Genomic DNA, 17141 nt, shown 5'->3' on the forward strand with positions numbered 1-17141 from the left:
GGGTTAGGAAGGGAGTTTGTTAATTGTTTGGGGATGGCATGCCTGGAACCTCAGGGGTAAGTAAGTGGATTAGGAGGTGAGTTTTGTTGGGTAGGGGGTTCCGGGCTGGAAGGGCAGCTGGCAGCGCCAGTTGCGCTGCGCAGTTATTGGCTTGTTATGGTGTATGTTATGGTTTATGTTTATTCAAAGTTGGTTGTTTGTTATACAAACATTTGTATGGTGTTCATGAGTTGTTTTCTATCTTATTTGTTCTTATGATATATTTTAAATTAAAACTCTAATTGTTATTAATAAATGTTCTGCGGCCATTTTATCCCAAGAATTGGTGTCCGTGTGTTTATTGGGGTTGGTAAGTAAAAACAGGCAAAGGGGTTAAGGTTGGGAGAATGGCGGGTCAAGATCCGACATTGCTCACGTCATGAGCAATTCAAACAATGGGCTAGAATTACACTTGCAGCTCCAGGGTGCCCTCAAACCCAAGCTATCTAAGATTCAAAGGTGCATTTTCTGTACACTGCAGACAAATGTTTAGATCCCAACAGTAACTAGTAAGTCCCCTGTGGTTTGGATAGCCTCTCTGCCTAACAACATGACTGAGGGGTTTCCAATTTCACTTCAAGTTTAAAAAGCAGAAAACAGAATGTTTAGCTGAGCGTATATACCAATAAACCAATTTATGGTCTCAAAAACTAACCTAAACCTTTTATGTAAAACACCTTTATTAAATCACAGGACACACTCCAAAATTGTGAAATGTCAAAAGCATACCTGTTACAACTTTTTAGAACTTTGTCTCACCTTTTCACCTGTTTTTTTAGTCCGGGCATGCTGCATGCTATATCACCAGGTACTAGGTGTCTTGTGAAACACAAAAGATGAAGTGCTCCCAATGAACCAGACATTGCACAGGCATCCCAGTAGCACATAACACAGGTGCACTTTCAGAACTGCATTACAGTGATTTACAAGTTATACAAATTACCTCTATCAGTCTGATGTCAGCAGGAACCCTGTCACCCACAGACAAACACACCACATCTCCTGGAACCAGCTCACGAGCCAGAAGGTGCTGTTGTTTTCCATCACGAATGCTGAAGACAAACAGTCAATATTGAAAAAACATGAACTAGACCTTTATGAGTGACAAAATAGAATCAGTAAGCAAGATCAAGTACCAGAGCATAAAAATAAACAGGAATTTTCCAGCACAGCTTCATTCCTCTAACGGTAAAGATCTGTACTTTTAATCAGTCCTATGCAAATTAGAATTTTACACTATCCGGCATCAGACTGGGGACTCAGAAGCCCACCGGAGGACCTGACCTCAATGGCCCCCTTACTCTACCACTGTTACAACGATGGCACCTGCCTGACGCACACATGCCGACCTCTGTGACTTCTGGTTACAGAGGCAGGGAGCTTGTTTCTGCATTTGCTTGTACTTTTTTTTTTGGTTCTTTGACACCACCTTTGTGACTGTGTGTACATTATTCCCATTCTGTGTGTTTCTGCTAATCCCTGATCCTGCTCTTAATTCATGGTTCCTGCTCACAGTTCTGTACTACAGCTCCTAGTTCTTTGCTTCAGTTCCTTGTCCACTAATGTGGCTATCTGGTTTTTCACCTTAGCCTTTTCATGATTTATCTTTTACTGTTCTTTGCCTTTACTGCACTTTTAATCTTTAAAAACTCCAGCCTCTCTCTCTCGCCCTCATGGGCACTATGGGAACCAGGTGCTATAAAACCATTGTAGACTTTGCACAAAATTGGACCTGAATACTATTCAAATGGCACAAAATGCACAATAGTTGTAACTACACAGTTGCCTGGTAACCAGCCTCCTGTCTTAACCCATCATATGGCAAATCAAATATCCTGCGAGTGCTTCAAACAAAAGAGAGGGTAAATGGAAATTCACAATGTAAAGTGTAATCATATATTAATTTTCACAGAGAAAACAATCATCACATACAAATAAAAAAAAATGATATATAATATACAAAATCCATTATGTGTATGTGTGTGACGCAGCATTGGGAGCTCCGCATGTAGCCCAGCACTGGCAGGGGGAGTTTTCCTTTTTAAAAAAACCTATTGTTTCTCCCAACCTGACTGCAGGCTCAACATAGGGGTGATAGGTGCCCTTTAAGACATAAAAAGGTCTCTCTTCAGAAGTCATTAGAAGACACTGGCGGTCATTTATAAAATTTATGCAGTGCAGAATTATTCACTCGTGTTTATATTTATAAAGCTGGTCAAGCCTGCTGCATTTAATGAGCAAACATAATTGCAAATTTTTTTATTTGCAGTATAAATGTCCTTAAAGCTTTTCAAACATGGCATATTCCCAAATTGCAAATATTAATGTGCACACTCAAAAATATTTACTAAACTGATTTCGCAAAATGCAAATTTATATTCACAAGGAGAAAATTGGCGCTGTATTTGCACATAATAAATGCACACATTTGCAAATTTTTATGCATAATTCACCCTTTACTGCGTTTTGCAAAAAAAAAAAAAAAAAAACACGTGCACAGCAGTACAAAATTTAAGTGTTTAGGGAAAAACATCTGCAAATATTTTTATTAATTTTATAAATGACCCCCGCTATTGGTAATAAGACTTTAAAATTGATCACAGATGCCAAACCTCCTGCCCTGATGCTTTTGCAGAAATATATGGCCAAACACACTCCTGACTTTTGGTTGATGGAGTTAAATATTGTTAACACTTACCAATTGCACTCAGGGGGAACAAGCTTATTTAACTCCTCAAGTGACTTCTCAGAGCGATATTCCTGGAGGTCAAAATAAATTGACTTAGTAAGAAGCACTGTGCAAATCCTGTTTATACCACATACAATGCACAACTAATGTTTACATTTGCTTTACAAACACATTAAAGAGATTCTATCATTTTTGTACTAATGGTGTACTTTTTATTTCTATCAAATAATTCACTCTACAATTTCATACAATAAATGTATTTTTTTAGGTGTGATGTTGGTGTGTAGGCAGCCATCTTAGCGCATTGTGCCAGAGTCTGAGCTTTCCAAAGGAGCCAGTGCTACACATTAGAACTGCTTTCAGATAACCTACCTTCATGCTATGCTATGGATCTGGGAAAACATAGGCCCATCATAATGGAAGGTGTTATCATAGTTACATGACAAAAAAACCAATGCAACACAGAAACCATTATTGTATTCTGTTGGTGGTTCTGTGTGTTGCAAAACAAAACTTGTACCCAATAAAGCCCAAAGTATGTAAAAGGTATTCCACCAGGCTTGGCTGTCAGTAAAAAACCCTTTCCAAATACTTAGATGAAACCTTATTTCTTCTAATCTGAAGGGATGCCATTGTGTTTGCTGGAAACAGTTTTTATAAAGCATTTTCAGTGGAATTGTTCCTTGAAAAGTGATTTATAGTTACACTTGATTATAAGATTCACTAGAAGGTCACTAGACAGCATGCAGCAGTTTATTCATATAATGCATGCACTGTTTCATACACAGACAGGAAAGAAAAAGTGCAGGCAGGTACAAGGTCTTACAGCTCAGATCATCATTTCAAATTCTCATTGACTTTTTGAGCCATTTTTAAAACACAGCATGTCAAAAAACACATATTTAACTATTTTTTTAAAAAAAAATCACCCCTACCCAGCCCTCTCTCCCCCTGCCAGTCCTCCACTCCCTGGCCACTCGTGCCGGGGACATAAGAGAGTGGCTGGGGAGGGGGGATTTCTTAGAGCTATAGAGGGAGACTCCCCTGCAGTATAACCCCCCTCAGGGTCGGACTGGGCCACAGGGACAAAAATACCTGGTGGGGGCCAGTGGACCAGACCCGACCCAATTGCTGCTTCCTCTGGCCTCCCTTGTCCTCCCCTGATGTGTTTCACATACGGGTTCAGGGGAGGACATCGGACAGGGGCCCCTGCGGGGGGGGGTTTAGGGGTGCGCGGCTGGAGGAGGCACCTTGGGGGGTGCGGGGTCCCTGGGGCGGAAGCCCCGGAGGGCCCTGCACCCCCTCCCCCATGTCAGGCCCCCCACTGGATCTACTTCCTTTATAGTTATGCCACTGCTTTAACCAGTGCAGGGTAACAGTAAATGATATTTTAATTAGTTTGATACACTTTTATTTTTTGGTGTAACTGTTCCTTTAAAGTATATGAGGCAGGGAGGGTAAGGGAATAAAAAATAACACAGGTTGTGACTGCAACCTTTTTGACACAACTGCAACTTTATTTGGCAAGATTGCTAATTTTTCCTCACATTTCTATGAGAAAATATGAAAAATAAAATAATCTAGTAAAAATGCCCAGTATTCCAGTGCTTGTACCTGAGTCATTTAATGACCACATACCTGTACAAATGCCACTGTAACCACAATGAGGATTGCCTAAAATAAAGCAAGAAAAGAAAAACAAGTTAACTGCTTAAATAAACAGATCATAGGAACAGTAACAATGTGGACCATAAGACATGTTGGAGTCAGTGAATTCTCTATCTAGATTGTCTGATGGGCAAATTTTTTTTTGCATCTTTTTAAAGAAAAACGGAAGCCCTGCTGAATCCTTTAATACATATTTATTACGACAGATGTGGGAATGCCATGTTAGCTGCTACTCTTTCTGCTGGCTGCTTTCCCTGCCTGTGTATAAGTGCTATCAGTATTCAGCAGTTTGCAGTGTAGCATGGCAGCCAATCAGCAGTTAGGCTGACCTCACCATGAACTGCAACCCATCTTTGCTTGTGTGAAGGCAGAGCTGTGAGTGGCTACTCGCATCCTGTCCCTCTGGCAAGAATTTTTAGGACACACCCACCCCTCGTTTGCATGAGAACAAATCAGGAGCTCCAATAAAAATGCCACTTCTAAAGTTAGCAATACCCTACCCATGTCCCCTTTAAATCGGGCATAATGTGGGAGAATTAATTTTGGTCCTCTCTTTCAAACATAATCTTACTTGCATCCACATTAATCCTGTCAGTACTACTGGTTTATTATTCAGCTTACATAGTAACATAGTAAGTTAGGTTGAAAAATAGACACATGTCCATCAAGTTTAACCTTTTATGCCTATACATACATACATTGCCACACAGTGGGAATAATTCCTTCCTGACTCCAAGATGGCAATCGGACCAGTCTCTGGATCAACTTGTACTAACAGCTATTTCCCATAACCCTGTATTCCCTCACTTGTACTAAGAGCTATCTCCCATACCCCTGTATTCCCTCACTTGTACTAAGAGCTATCTCCCATAACCCTGTATTCCCTCACTTGTACTGAGAGCTATCTCCCATAACCCTGTATTCCCTCACTTGTACTGAAAGCTATCTCCCATAACCCTGTATTCCCTCACTTGTACTGAGAGCTATCTCCCATAAACCTGTATTCCCTCACTTGTACTGAGAGCTATCTCCCATAACCCTGTATTCCCTCACTTGTACTGAGAGCTATCTCCCATAACCCTGTATTCCCTCACTTGTACTAAGAGCTATCTCCCCTACCCCTGTATTCCCTCACTTGTACTGAGAGCTATCTCCCCTACCCCTGTATTCCCTCACTTGTACTGAGAGCTATCTCCCATAAACCTGTATTCCCTCACTTGTACTAAGAGCTATCTCCCATACCCCTGTATTCCCTCACTTGTACTAAGAGCTATCTCCCCTACCCCTGTATTCCCTCACTTGTACTGAGAGCTATCTCCCCTACCCCTGTATTCCCTCACTTGTACTGAGAGCTATCTCCCCTACCCCTGTATTCCCTCACTTGTACTGAGAGCTATCTCCCATAACCCTGTATTCCCTCACTTGTACTAACAGCTATCTCCCATAACTCTGTATTCCCTCTCTTGCTAAAAAGCCATCCAAACCAAAAGGCAAACTGCTTGACATACAATTCTGCTTTCAGCACATTTCAAAGAAAATGAGAGAAAAAGAAAAAAGAGATTTCACTGTGAGAAAAATGTGCTGTTCTTACCACAGTAATGCTCACTGCATCTTCATACTCCTTTGTTATTATGCTCACCAAGGCTGAGCCGAGCAGCAACAAAATGAGAGGATTTGTAAACTTGAAAGCAAAACAAAATGTGAACAACAAATAAATGTACTGTTCAAACAGTCATGATAATTAAATAACTATGCTAGTAGGCTGAATAGACTACAAGTGAATGGGATGTTAATAAGGTTACAAATGAATTAAACAATACAGAGCTTGCTAAGACACAGGCTATAAAAACCTTATATTGCTTGTTCCTTCCAAAGTGAAAATAAAAATGGCTAATGGGAGCTTAACTGATCCTCTGGCCATTACTTAAAATTGTATGATTGAATCCTAGAACTGTTGAGAACTGTGTAGTCAACAGTGAAGTTTTGAGAATTTGCTGCTTACTTGAATAAGGGGTCAAACTGGACCTGTGTGTGTTACTGAATGATACATGCTGCATATATTACAGACCAGCATTTTTACATTGCACTAAAAGGCTGGTTGCTTCTGTTTGATAAATTATGTGCAAAGTACTGGGTATACAGATGAAAGTGGAATTAACCCCTGGCTTGAGGATCTTTTTTACATGATGTAAATTTTACCTAATAAATCACGCAATAATGCACCAAAAATGGTATAATTCACACCCCACCAACACAAGCAAAACAACTTGCATGCAAAAAACAAGTACACATATTGCACGTTTAGTAAATGTGAATGTTTCAGGGCCTGCTACGTAGCAGTTGCAGTTATACTGGGATTCGGGCAAAAACCTTATTAATTAAAACTATGTTAATTTTTTAATTTTGCACGTTGTTCTTGCATAGAAATCACATTTGAAAACAATGTTGCTACAGTTTTGACAGCCTGTTATCACTTTACAACACTGTCTCTAAATCTTTCTCTTGGAACAACATAATTACCTGGGATATAGCACTGTAAATGTAGGGTTATGCCACACATGACGTTTATTAATTTGCACAATTTACTGTACCTCTTGGCCAAATGATAATCAAATACCTTTTCTCTGAAGAGCAGTGCCGGAACCACCCTGCTGCATTTTCGAGAAATTAAGCATGTGTACCAACAGGGATACAGTTATGCCAATGCTTCTTAAAGGACATGTAAACCTTCCACAAAAATGTAATCAGTGAACAGCCTCTTAATAATAATGATGATTAAATACCTGCCATTCTGAGTGTTCTAAGGTTAATAGTAAGGCTACAGCTACAGATCAACTTTGGCTCTTGGCTTACTGAGCATGCTCAGTTCTTCTCAACTCAGGTTACTAAACACACCCTCTAGTCTAAATGTGATGATGCTGACAAAGAGAGGGGATATATGCAGTACAAATGATTAGTGATGAGCGAATCTGATCCGTTTCGCTTTGCAGAAAAATTTGATTTGCGAATCTTTCAAAAGATCTGCGAAACGGCGAAAATGTTGTGCGGCCAAAAAAATTGTCGCCCGCGGCTACTATTTTGACGCGCGACTATTATTTTGTCACATGGCTATTCTTTTGTTGCCCTCGGCTATTATTTTGTTGCACGGCTATTCTTTTGACGCCCATGACTATTCTTTTTTGATGCCAGCGACAATTTTTGGAGGTGCTGGCAAATTTTTCCGCTGCAAATTTTTTCATCCGTTTCGCGAAACAATCTGCCAATGGCGAAACGCGGAAATTCGCCGCGATTCCATGCCTGGCAAAACATTTCACCCATCACTACAAATGATGCAGTTTTGATGAGGTAGATGTGCCCAACCTTAATACATGGTAAAAGATGTAGGGTTTACATGTCTTTTAAAGGTATTTTTGGACATTTTGTCACCCACCCAAGAGGTGATTACATGCAGTTGTCAAAACTCTCACGTTTCCCTGTACAGAAAGAATTGCTTTAGATTTTTATTTCACTTTAATTTCTATTGTTTATTTTAGAACTACCAACCCAGAGATGAAGATTCATAGGCTAAGCATGTGGTACACTGGTGATAGCGGCAAGTTAAAGGTTGAACTTGTTTAATGTTTTACATTTATTTGACTCTTTGTGCTATACAAACACAGAATAATGGATTCCCTAAGACAATTCTCTGAACCCAATGTTTGAATCTAACGCTGTTTTTTTTTCACAGCTACTGATAAAAAACACCATAAATAGTTGGTAGGTTAGTTTCCACCCATAATAGTATCTCTTCTTTTCATAAAAGTAGGCATATCCTTTGTAAATGGGACAAGTAGTTAAATATGATACATCACATATCTGTGTTAAGGGTGCTACCTTTATGGACCTGTGTGCAGAACATTCGATTTGATCCATGTGTGTGAGTCATAGTATGTGGAGAGACACAACAAGATCAAAGCGGTCAATTACATCTGTAAATACAATGAGCAAAGTTAAATTTGAAATGCAATTAAAGGGAAGGGATTCCTGCAGCTCACATCTGGTTTGGCGGTAGTGGTAGTTCCAGGGTTTCCCTGCATCAATAGGTGCAGCAGTGCTTGATTCAAAACATGAAAGCATAAAACACAACTATAAGGAGCACAACTCACTTAAGGTGCAGGAATGCAACTGCATTTGTGGTTGTAAATTAGCCATCAAAAGATTTTAAGGGCATAATGTAAAAAGTTTGAAACAGGTCTATGAATCTACATCAGCCACTGAGAAGGCAGCAGTTACCGATCAAATGACTGAAACCTCTTATTAGTTGGTATGGGTTACTGCTTCTGGGCAAAATTTGCACCTTAAATACATTACTCCATTAGTATTTAGTTGGAAAAAAATGATGGTATATGGTGGCACACAATTTAATTAGCTGCCCTCTTTAAAAAAATGGCTCTTAAAAAACTGAGCCTTAAAATTACCAGAGGCAGCTATTTGCCACCCCTTGTAACCTGCCACACACTGTACTCCGAGGTTCTCACCTTGGCCTATGCCAGGACTGGCCCTGACTGCCAAATTGTCAGGTGCCCAATTAATACACTTTATTAATCATATATATGTGCCACTGTGGATTTACCAACACATTTAATCAGAATCTACATAATTATATTCATATTCTGACCAGATCTTTGTGCAGTCCTACTGACACAGCCAGAATAAATAATTCCATAATAACACAAAAAGCTTTCAGGGATATTTGATTAAATAATATATTTTTATACATTGTGTATCATTTTTTCCTATTTTTTACCCATGCAGGCAGGACCCCATTACCTAATGTATAAGTCTTTATGTATGTCTTTTTTAAAAAACTTTATTTAATGTCTTTTCATGAAACAGTGGGGGGTACAAAAAAGTAGGGCATTGAAGATTAAAAAAAAGTATAGATAGAACATTTAGGGCAATTACACATGGGGAGATTAGTTACCATTTGGGTCCTACGGGAGAAAAGCGCTTTACAAATGTTTGTTGTTGTTGTTGTTGTACCATCAGTTAAATCTCGGCTATTGCGGACATCTAATCTCTCCAAAATGCCTTTCCACCAGCAATAAAGTAATATGTCAGTGAAAAGGCTTACATGACTGTAATCTCTAAAATTAGGTTTTAGGGCTGTGGATGACGGGGAGACTAGTTGCCCGCGACAAATCTCCCTTGTCGCAGGCGACTAATCTCCCCGAAATTCCATCCCACTGGCGAGACACGCCCGCGACAAGGGAGATTTGTTGCGGGCGACTAGTCTCCCCGTCTGCAACAGCCCTTAGGGGGACTCTGAGAAGAAGGAGGGAGTATGTCAGTTGGGCATTTATTATTGCATCATGTCATTGTTCCCAGGTAACAAAAGTAATTTCTTCCATTTTCCTAATTTCCTCAATTAGAATCTTCCCTTGTATGGCCACCTTAAGGTGAAGACACATGAAGTTAATTAGTAGAAGCTACTTGTCATGGCTACTACAAAGCCAGAAAATACCCTGCCATAGACAATAATGAGAATTGCCTAAACCAGTGTTTTTCAACCTTTTTTGGGCAAAGGCACACTTGTTTCATGAAAAAAATCATGAGGCACACCACCATTAGAAAATGTTAAAAAATTTAACTCTGTGCCTATATTGACTATATATAAAGTAATTCTCTTGAATAGGAATCAAATAAACACAAAGAAAGTATTGTCCGGGACATTTTCTCCACAAACCCAGCTGCCTCTCCTCTCTGGTTGCTCCGCCCTCCTGGATCCGATGCCGGATGACATCACAGGCAGTGACGATTTCCGGGCATCATGGAGCCAGGAAGGGGAAGGTGTCCCAGAGGGGACCGGGGGAGTCTTGTCTTCACCTACGGCACACCAGGCAACATCTCGTGGAACAGTGGTTGAAAAACGCTGGCCTAAACCCTTAAAATTGGTTTTGGATGTACTTAAATGAACTTTGAAATTAGAGAGTTTGCCAAATAAATTTAATAACTACATTAAGTTTGGTAAAGAGATGTTGAGTTTGGTAATAAAAAGCATCAGATTATCGGCAAAGGCAGTAAAGGTCCCCATACACGGGCCGACTATAGCTGCCGATATCGGCAGCTAATCGGCCCGTGTATGGGGAGAGCAGAGAGGCCTGGCCGACCAATATCTGGCCTGAAATTGTCCAGATCTCGATCGGCCAGGTTAGAAAATCCGGTCGGATCGGGGACCGCATCGGCTCGTTGATGCGGTCCCCGATCCGACTGCCCCATTGCCGCCCACATAATCCGATCGTTTTTTTTTTTACCTAAATGCTCCCCGATATTGCCCACCCGTAGGTGGGGATATCGGGGGAAGATCCGCTCGCTTGGCGACATCGCCAAGCGAGCGGATTTGCTCGTGTATGGCCACCTTAAGTCTTGTTTGTGGGGATAACTGATATATCTGAATTGTACCTTACCTGCCTCATCCCATTATATATCATCCCTTGAGGTGATAAAGTACTGTTAATAAGGGCCAAACTCAGGTCACCTTCTAAGAAGATCAGACCTTCAGTAAATTAAGCTAACACTTTGAAAGAATTGGGAATAACTGAACTTGACCTTGCTATCATTATAATAGTATTATATCCTATCTGTAATGACACTTCTCTTCCCTTAAAGCATCAGTCACAGGTTTTAGCATTTTTCTTTTAGTAATAATGAACCTTGAGATGTCTTGGAATGATTTTACTGTACTTTCTTCATAGGACAAGTTACTGACACCTTTAGCATTAAGGAGAATTACTTCCTTTGGGATAAAACTATGTGAACAGCATAGTATGTCTCTTGATGTATTATATAGTTACATATAGTTCAAAAAAGTCCATCTAGTTCAAACCTTCAAGAAAACCCAGCACACACAAACCTATACTGACCTATCTATACACTCACATACATAAACCATATATATCAACATTAATACTAACTGTAGATTTTAGTATAACAATAGTCTTGGATACTATGGCAGCATATTGCATTGAATTTAGTATTCTCAGCAAAAATAGAAACAGAACTTTGTATGCCCACTTCCAGGTAATTAATAAACAAGTTAAAAAGCAAAGGACCAACAACTGACCCCTGCGGTACTCCACTAACAACACTGGCCCTATCAGAAAATGTTCCATTTACCACCACTCTCTGTAATCTATCCTTCAGACAGTTTTCTATCCAATTAGAAATATTATGTTCTAGGCCAATATTCCTCAATTTTATGATTAACTGTCTGTGCGGTACTGTATCAAACGCTTTAGTAATGTCCAAGAAGATGACATCAACTGCCATTCCAGCATCAAGGTTCCTGCTCACCTCCTCATAAAAGACGACTAAATTAGTCTGGCAAGATCTGTTACGCATACCACCATGCTGGCACAAACTTATAGTATTGTGATTTGCAATGTATTCAAGTTCCCTATCCCTTATTACCCCTTCCAAAAGTTTTCTTACAGACTAACAGGCCTATAGTTTTCAGGCTGAGAATGGGATCCCTTTTTAAATAATGGCACCACATTAGCAATCCGCCAGTCTCTCGGCACCATGCCAAACCTCAACGAATCCTGAAAAATTAAATGAAGAGGTTTGGCAATCACAGACCTAAGCTCGTTTAATACCCTGGGATGAATACCATCCGGTCCTGGACCTTTGTTTACCTTTTACGTGTTCAAGTTTTTTTTGAATCTCCTCCCAAATAACCCATGCGTCAGTACTTATATTACTAGAACTGGGTCTATTAAAAGGGAAGCCTTGATTAGCTGGTTCCTCAGTTGTGTAGACAGATGAAAACAAGAGCTAAAAATGTTTGTTTTTTTCCTGTTCTTATCATCCAACTGAGCCCCTTGTAATAATAAGGTTCCCACCCCTTATTGCTTAATTTTTTTACTATTTACATATTTAAAAAAATAATTTAGGATTCCTTTTACTCCTAGCTGCAATACCCTGTTCCATCTCTACCATGTATGGTATTCTTCAAAGTGTGGGATCTATTATCCGGAATGCCTGGGACATGGGGTGTTCCAGATAAGGGAACTTTCCTTAATTTGGATCTTCATATCTTAGTCTGCTAAAAACATTTAAACCTTTAATAAACCCAACAGAACTTTTTTGCATGCTTTATTTGCTTCCTTGTACCTGATAAAAGTTTCTGCTGTCCCAGCTAACTAGAATGCTTTAAAAGAACGTTTTTTCTTACCAACCTTGACACTAACACTTTTATTCAGCCATAAAAGTTTTGCTTTGCAATGCCTCTCCTTACTTACAAGGGGAATATACTGATCTGTATACTTGCTAAGTGATGTTTTAAAGATATTCCATTTTCCTTCTGTGTTTAACCCTGTGAAAAGCCTTTCCCAGTTGATACATTGCAGAGATGCCGTTATACTGGCAAAGTCTGCCCATCTAAAATTTTGTGTATTAGCATTGAGAGAGGCTGTGTCAGGCTTTTGGACTCAGTTAGCTCTATCAATAGTAATTCTGTGTAGGATACTATTGAATATCTGTAGTAAAGAAGTATATTTTTCTTTAACTTTAATGGATTCAGGCACCTCCCTAACTTGTATATAGTGATGAGTGAATATGTCCTGTTTGCAAAATGGTGAAAAAATCCCAAAATGTGACGTCTTTGTTGATGTGACTGCCACTTTTTTTTACACAACTGTGACTTTTTTTTTATATAACCAACTATGTGCATGAAAGGACATGCTAGGTCTATTCCAGGACTGATAAATGAAAGAGTGTTTCTGGTAAAATCCAAGTGTCAGGTGAATATGACCTATGTATGAGTAATATGAGTATGATGTGAAACAGGTAACCAAGCTTGCATTCATCACTAGAGTAATAGGCCCCATCTGGAATATCTGTTGGAAAGTTAATATGCACCTAACCTTTAAATAAGGCATTTAAGACCCAACTCCTGCATGCCAATCCCTTCTCGCACATCCCTGGTTAAAAATAGAATAGAAGTCTGAATGTTACAGGGCATGGTTAATGTGAAACCGGTATTATACAAACTCAGTAATTTAATAGGAAGTCACCTGGTTATTCAGATAATAATAAGGAGGAAAGAAATGAATCATTTCTGAAAGAGATCTACTTGTCAAACAGGTTTTAAACTGTTCATGGCAGCTTGTTCTCACCCTTGTTGGCTCTTGATATATTGCACAATACATTCACCTGAGAAGCATAATTCTCAACTGAGTCAGTACAGCAGGGTCTCAATGCTGCATAACACTTGGCCAGAAAATAAGCAAAAATATGAAGTACAACACATTTAACTGCAAATTTATATCATATGTTTTCCAATGTCAGTTTGGCATCCTGCAGCCAATGCTGGCCCCCAGCATTTACAGGGCTGACTTGTTGGGGTGGGTATATGATTACTGGTAAGCCGGAAAAACTTATACAGTTTGATGGAGAAATAAAAGTGTGAAAAACTACTGGCGCAATATTAATGACATTGCTTACATCATAAAATGGAGTTTCAGGACTTCAAGGAGAAGGAAAGTCATTTTGGCATTTTACTGCCAATAGATAGATAGATAGCCACATTAGTGCAAGCTAGAATGCTATTTTTATTTTGCAAAACGGTCCTAGAAGCTTTCTCTGTTAGTTTAAGATAGCAGCTGCCATTTTAGCTTGGTTTCCGTAGCTACCTGCTGCAGCTCTAGCAGCTGGCAACATAGATCACATATTCTAATGGGGTGGGAATTAATTCTTATGGGAGGGGCGAGAGGAGAGAGCTGCGCAGCTGCTCCAGGAATGAAGGATTTTTCTAAGAGAAGAAGTCAGATACCAAAGTGCATGTATACACAAAAGGAGACAAGAAATTTTGTGTTTTCTTTGTTAGAGGACTCATTGCAGCTTTTCTGCGAGTGCTTATGGCTGTATTTACATAGACCTTTCTGATAAAGCTTTCTTAGTTTTTACCTTTCCTTGTTTCAACTAACAAGCACAATTCTGTTCAGACTTTCAGAAACTAGTAAGTATATCAGCAATATGCAGGTACTTCTCATTTTCACAAAACAAGGACAGACAAATTTGGCACCACATCTGCTGTACAACTACAAAAAAGAAGAGATGCCAGCAACATATGTATTATATATAACATCAGTTCTACTAGCAGACTAGCTTCAAATCTTGAAGGATGCTCAGTCGGAGCTGATGTTATCACCGAGAAATGCCAAATAAAATAATGGTTTAAAGGGTAAAGAAACCAGGCTTACTGAGCTTTAACAGTAATGCATGAGAGAGGGAAAATGTTTAGATATTTTTTAATAATAAATGGTAAAAACCTGAAAGCAATTGAGGTGAACTATTTGAAAATGTCTGTTGTTGCTGCCCCTTTAAACATGTCATTCTACTCAACGGGCTGAAAGCAACAAGGTATTCATAATTACACAGTAAGAGATGTATTGTTTATCAAGGGATTGGTTTGTCCAATACAGTAATAACAACATTATGAGAACACATGGCTGAATTTATGTGTGTGTCAAATTCTGAGTGGTGTTTTGTACAATTTCATGTCTTTACATTTGCTGTTATCATCTGCGCATGTGCAGCTCTCTTCTGCCACTTGGGGATTTGCAGATTGGTAATGTAATTCTCTGATGCAGCCAATCTTCATGTGTCCCCTGGGAGCTGATTCATAAGGGCCTTCTGGCTCTGTCAGTATTTGTTCTATTCATTTATATTGGCCATGTTATCAGTGGCTTATTTATTGAAGGTTCTTAACCTAGGCAGACTGCTGTTTTAAAGATTCAAAACAGTAGAAATTGCAAAGAGTTTATTACCTGGCCCAGGTACTTTTTCCATATAGGATCTGTGTTATCCACTTGAAACTCATTCCAGCTGTGCTTTATTCTACGCTGAAGCACGGAGCACTCTGAAAGGCCACTTTCTACATCCACCTAAAGAGGGAGTATAGGTTCTCACAGGGTTATTTTCATGCCAATCTGCTAAAAAATATAACCCCCATATGTAATAAAATTCACTAAGTTTGCCCAGAAGCAGGAACCCATAGCAACCAGGAACCCACATCAGGTAGCATTTACTGGTCAACTGCTTAAAGCAAACTTCTTATTGGTTGCTATGGAGTTCTGGTCATGGGCAAACTTATTGCCTTTTATTACATAACCCCATAAATGCTCAAATACCTTAACAAAATAAAGGCAGACTAAACAGTATAAGGATGCAGAGCGGTAAAGATTAAAAAACATGAAGCAGGACCCTGAATGGGGTTCAAGAGTATAAGCATTAACTATCTGCTGGGAGGTCCAAACAAATTAAACCCCCTACAACTTAATATGACTTTCTTTTCCCTTAAAGTCTCTGGGGTTTCTGTTATTTGCCCACCACATGCAGGCCCGGATTTGTGGCGAATCCACAAAGTCCCGGGCCTAGGGCGGCAAACATTTAGGGTGCCGCCCCACCGCACCGAAGTTCTGCTCCCATACGGAGCAGTGGGGACCTTTCCCCACTGCTCCGTATGAGTTTATATCGGCGCCCACGCAAATGCACATGCGTGCGCTGAGGGGGTTGGGGGTGAATTGCGAATGCGCATGTGTGCACTGGGGGGGGGGGGGTGAGTTGCGGGGGGCGGCTGGGCAGGGCGGCCTCGGGGCGCCCGGATTTGAAATCCGGCGCTGACCACATGCACACTGCATGCTAGCAGGACAAATGGCCTAGCCACATTTGCAAAGCTCTGTTTGTATTCATGTGAATTAGGAAGACACATTTTACAGTGGGGGCTGTGGAAGATGGGACAAGAAATCTTAATATTCCTTAGGACAATTTAAAACAAAGTTTGGTTTGCCTTCATTTCTTTTATATTTAAATTAAATATTTACAGAACAGTTATGGTAAAACAATTAGTGGTACACAGAAAGCACAAAGGCAACAATTCATTCATCTGCAACAGCAGGGACCTCCTTGTATTGCTGTAAAGTTTAAAATACAAAAAAAGCATTTAAATTGGTTCCATATATAATTCAGAATAAGCATCCAGTAGAATATCACTGCAATAGTCAAAATGCTGACCTGTAAATATTTAACCAGCTCATTCGCGTTCAGTCTGCTGGCCTCCTTGGCAGGTAAAGGTAAAACTTCATCCTCGTGTTCAACAGACTTCAGCTCACAATGTTCATCTGCCTGTTAGATCAGAAAAAGAAGAGATATTTAACCCGAGACCACTAACAAATAAAAGACCCAATACTGCAGTTCATGGACAAATATGAATATGTTATATGCTCTATGCCAGTTACAGGCAAACATTCTGGAAAGAACTTTTTTAAACTCACTATAGATCTGATGTTCCTCTGTACCTTACAATAACCACAATGATTAAAGGATCCCCTTATATACTGTATTCATTTTTTTTTGTTTATATCTATGAAGGTATTCTTTACAAAAGGGGATTGTTAAAAACTCCAATTATACTGTTTGCATTACAAAGATTGGTGTATTCATGCCCATTCTGTGACATCACAGGCTTTGTCTCCCCCCACCCCTGTTACTTTAAGACTTTAAGGGGAAAATGTAATAAAAGTGATCTAGAATGTAAGTTCTACAGCGTAGGGACCTCCATCCTCTTGTATCTTTGACTCTTAACTTATTGCAAACTGTACCTTGTATTTATTTGTATTTATTGTTATATAGCTTTATTATATAGCGCTGCATACATAAGTGGTGCTTTATAAATAAAGATATACATACAGACATACATAAAAGT

The 17141-nt window shown here is 39.6% G+C and overlaps 1 protein-coding gene across 1 annotated transcript in view; it reads right to left on the reverse strand.

Annotated features, from left to right (window-relative positions):
* The window catches only part of atp2c2 (ATPase, Ca++ transporting, type 2C, member 2), a 78194-nt gene that overhangs the window by 39137 nt on the left and 21916 nt on the right, over positions 1-17141 (reverse strand). Inside the window, 6 exon segments of the mRNA NM_001079056.1 lie at positions 983-1091; positions 2738-2799; positions 4367-4402; positions 5988-6077; positions 15205-15321; positions 16451-16561. Of these exon segments, the coding sequence (NP_001072524.1) occupies positions 983-1091; positions 2738-2799; positions 4367-4402; positions 5988-6077; positions 15205-15321; positions 16451-16561 (525 nt within the window).

Source organism: Xenopus tropicalis, chromosome 4 (genome assembly GCF_000004195.4).
Source record: "Xenopus tropicalis strain Nigerian chromosome 4, UCB_Xtro_10.0, whole genome shotgun sequence".
Lineage (NCBI taxonomy): Eukaryota > Metazoa > Chordata > Amphibia > Anura > Pipidae > Xenopus > Xenopus tropicalis.